General features: G+C 47.6%; 1 protein-coding gene across 1 annotated transcript; it reads left to right on the top strand.

The window, feature by feature from the left end:
• Positions 1–1,037: 1,037 nt before the first annotated feature.
• On the top strand, positions 1,038–1,532 carry LOC137661580 (deoxyuridine 5'-triphosphate nucleotidohydrolase-like). Its single transcript, XM_068397186.1, has one exon. It carries the CDS (start codon positions 1,038–1,040, stop codon positions 1,530–1,532), a length of 495 nt encoding a protein of 164 aa, XP_068253287.1.
• Positions 1,533–1,741: the final 209 nt, after the last annotated feature.

Genomic DNA, 1,741 nt, shown 5'->3' on the forward strand with positions numbered 1-1,741 from the left:
GAGGCCACCATCGAAGGAGTAATGTTACCGCATAGTATCACCGCAATGCCAGTTTTCACACAAGGAGATCGTCGTCAATGGGCACCATTTGATTGGAAAACTGTGAAGCAGTTACAAGAAGCAGTGATGCAGTATGGAATGGACAATAAACATGTGATGCAGTTGCTAACATCACTCTTTAAAAACTAAACATTAACACAAGTGGACATACGTGCTCTTGGCGAACTGATGTTGCCACCCACTGCATACCTGTTATTTCTGGAAAAGTGGCAGCAAAAGCTGGAGATAGCTGCTGTTGAGAACATACGCCGAGATGAAGGGGATCCCTTGAGAATGGCATCGCTTGACACACTATTAGTGAAAGATCAGTACGCCGATGGTGTGACACAAGCTGCTTTACATCCGCACATGTTACAACAATCACAGGCCTTAGCATTGGCTGCATTAAAAGAGTTGCCAAATATAGGGATACCTAAGCCTCCTTACACGACGGTCAAACAGAAGGCGGGTGAACCTTATATGCAATTTGTTGATCACTTAAAAGACGCCATTGATGCATCGCCGAATTTAACTCCTGAAGCTAAGGCCGCAGTCGGGAAGGATTTAGCAGTCATGAATGCGAACCCACAAAGTCAGCAGATTCTTGCCAGTTTGGGAAAGACAGCCACATTGACAGAGATGGTTGAGGCTTGTAGCAGAGTTCCAATACTGCAAGCGGAGGCGGAAAAGGCACGGATTCATGCTCAAGCCCATGCTTATGCCTTAGCCGCAATTTTCAAGCCACCATGGAAAACAGGGAAAGAAAACCGAGGCCCATCCGGGACAGGATGTTATTAGTGTGGAGAAAAGGGACACATGAAGTGGAATTGCCCCAAGAAAAATACCCCAAACAAAGGGAGCAACCCCGGAGGATCCGCTGGGCTTGCAGGTGTGTGCAAACGCTGCAATAAAATTGGGCACCAGGCAAAGGACTGACGATCAATATTTAAAAAAGATGGAACCCCGTTGCAGGGAAACTGGAGAAACAGCACCTGGGGATGGGGCGTGACGACACCACAATACTGTCCAGCAGCCTACCCCATTCAGGCTGTCTCTCAGAGCTCTCAGCTTCCACCAGAGGAAGCGCAGGCGTCGATTTGGCCGTGGGATCAGATGTAACAATTACAGATAGCGCCGTACACGTAATTCCCTCAACCGTTAGTGGACTTTTAGGCTATGGACTCAGTGGATTGTTGTTAGGAAGATCATCAGCTACCAAACAAGGTCTTCTGGTACTACCAGGCGTCATCGACGCGGACTACACTGGACAAATTGGAATCATGTTGAGAGTATTAAACCCACCTGTGACGTTGAAACAAGGAACTAGAATCGCTCAATTAGTTCCGTTCCGATCCAGCGTTCCTAGAGCCGTTGACAACACCAGAGGGAATCAAGGTTTTGGTTCCACTGGAGCCCCCACAGTCACATTTGTGCATGAAATAACTGCTGCCAAACTCTGTCGAACAGTTAATAGAGAGGACCCAGGAACATAACGTTAACCGAGAAGCGAATGTTGTTGGACTCTGGAGCTGATGTTACCATAGTTCCTCGTGCGGCCTGGCCAGAAGCATGGCCTCTTGAATCAGTTAATACCATTGTGGTCGGAATCGGAGGTGCTTCACCCACACATGTAAGCACTCATTTTGTAACAATCGAGGACTGTCAGGAGAAAATAACAGCTCGAGTTCGACCGTATGTGTTA

Source organism: Nyctibius grandis, chromosome 3, assembly GCF_013368605.1.
Source record: "Nyctibius grandis isolate bNycGra1 chromosome 3, bNycGra1.pri, whole genome shotgun sequence".
In the NCBI taxonomy this organism is placed as follows: Eukaryota; Metazoa; Chordata; class Aves; order Nyctibiiformes; family Nyctibiidae; genus Nyctibius; species Nyctibius grandis.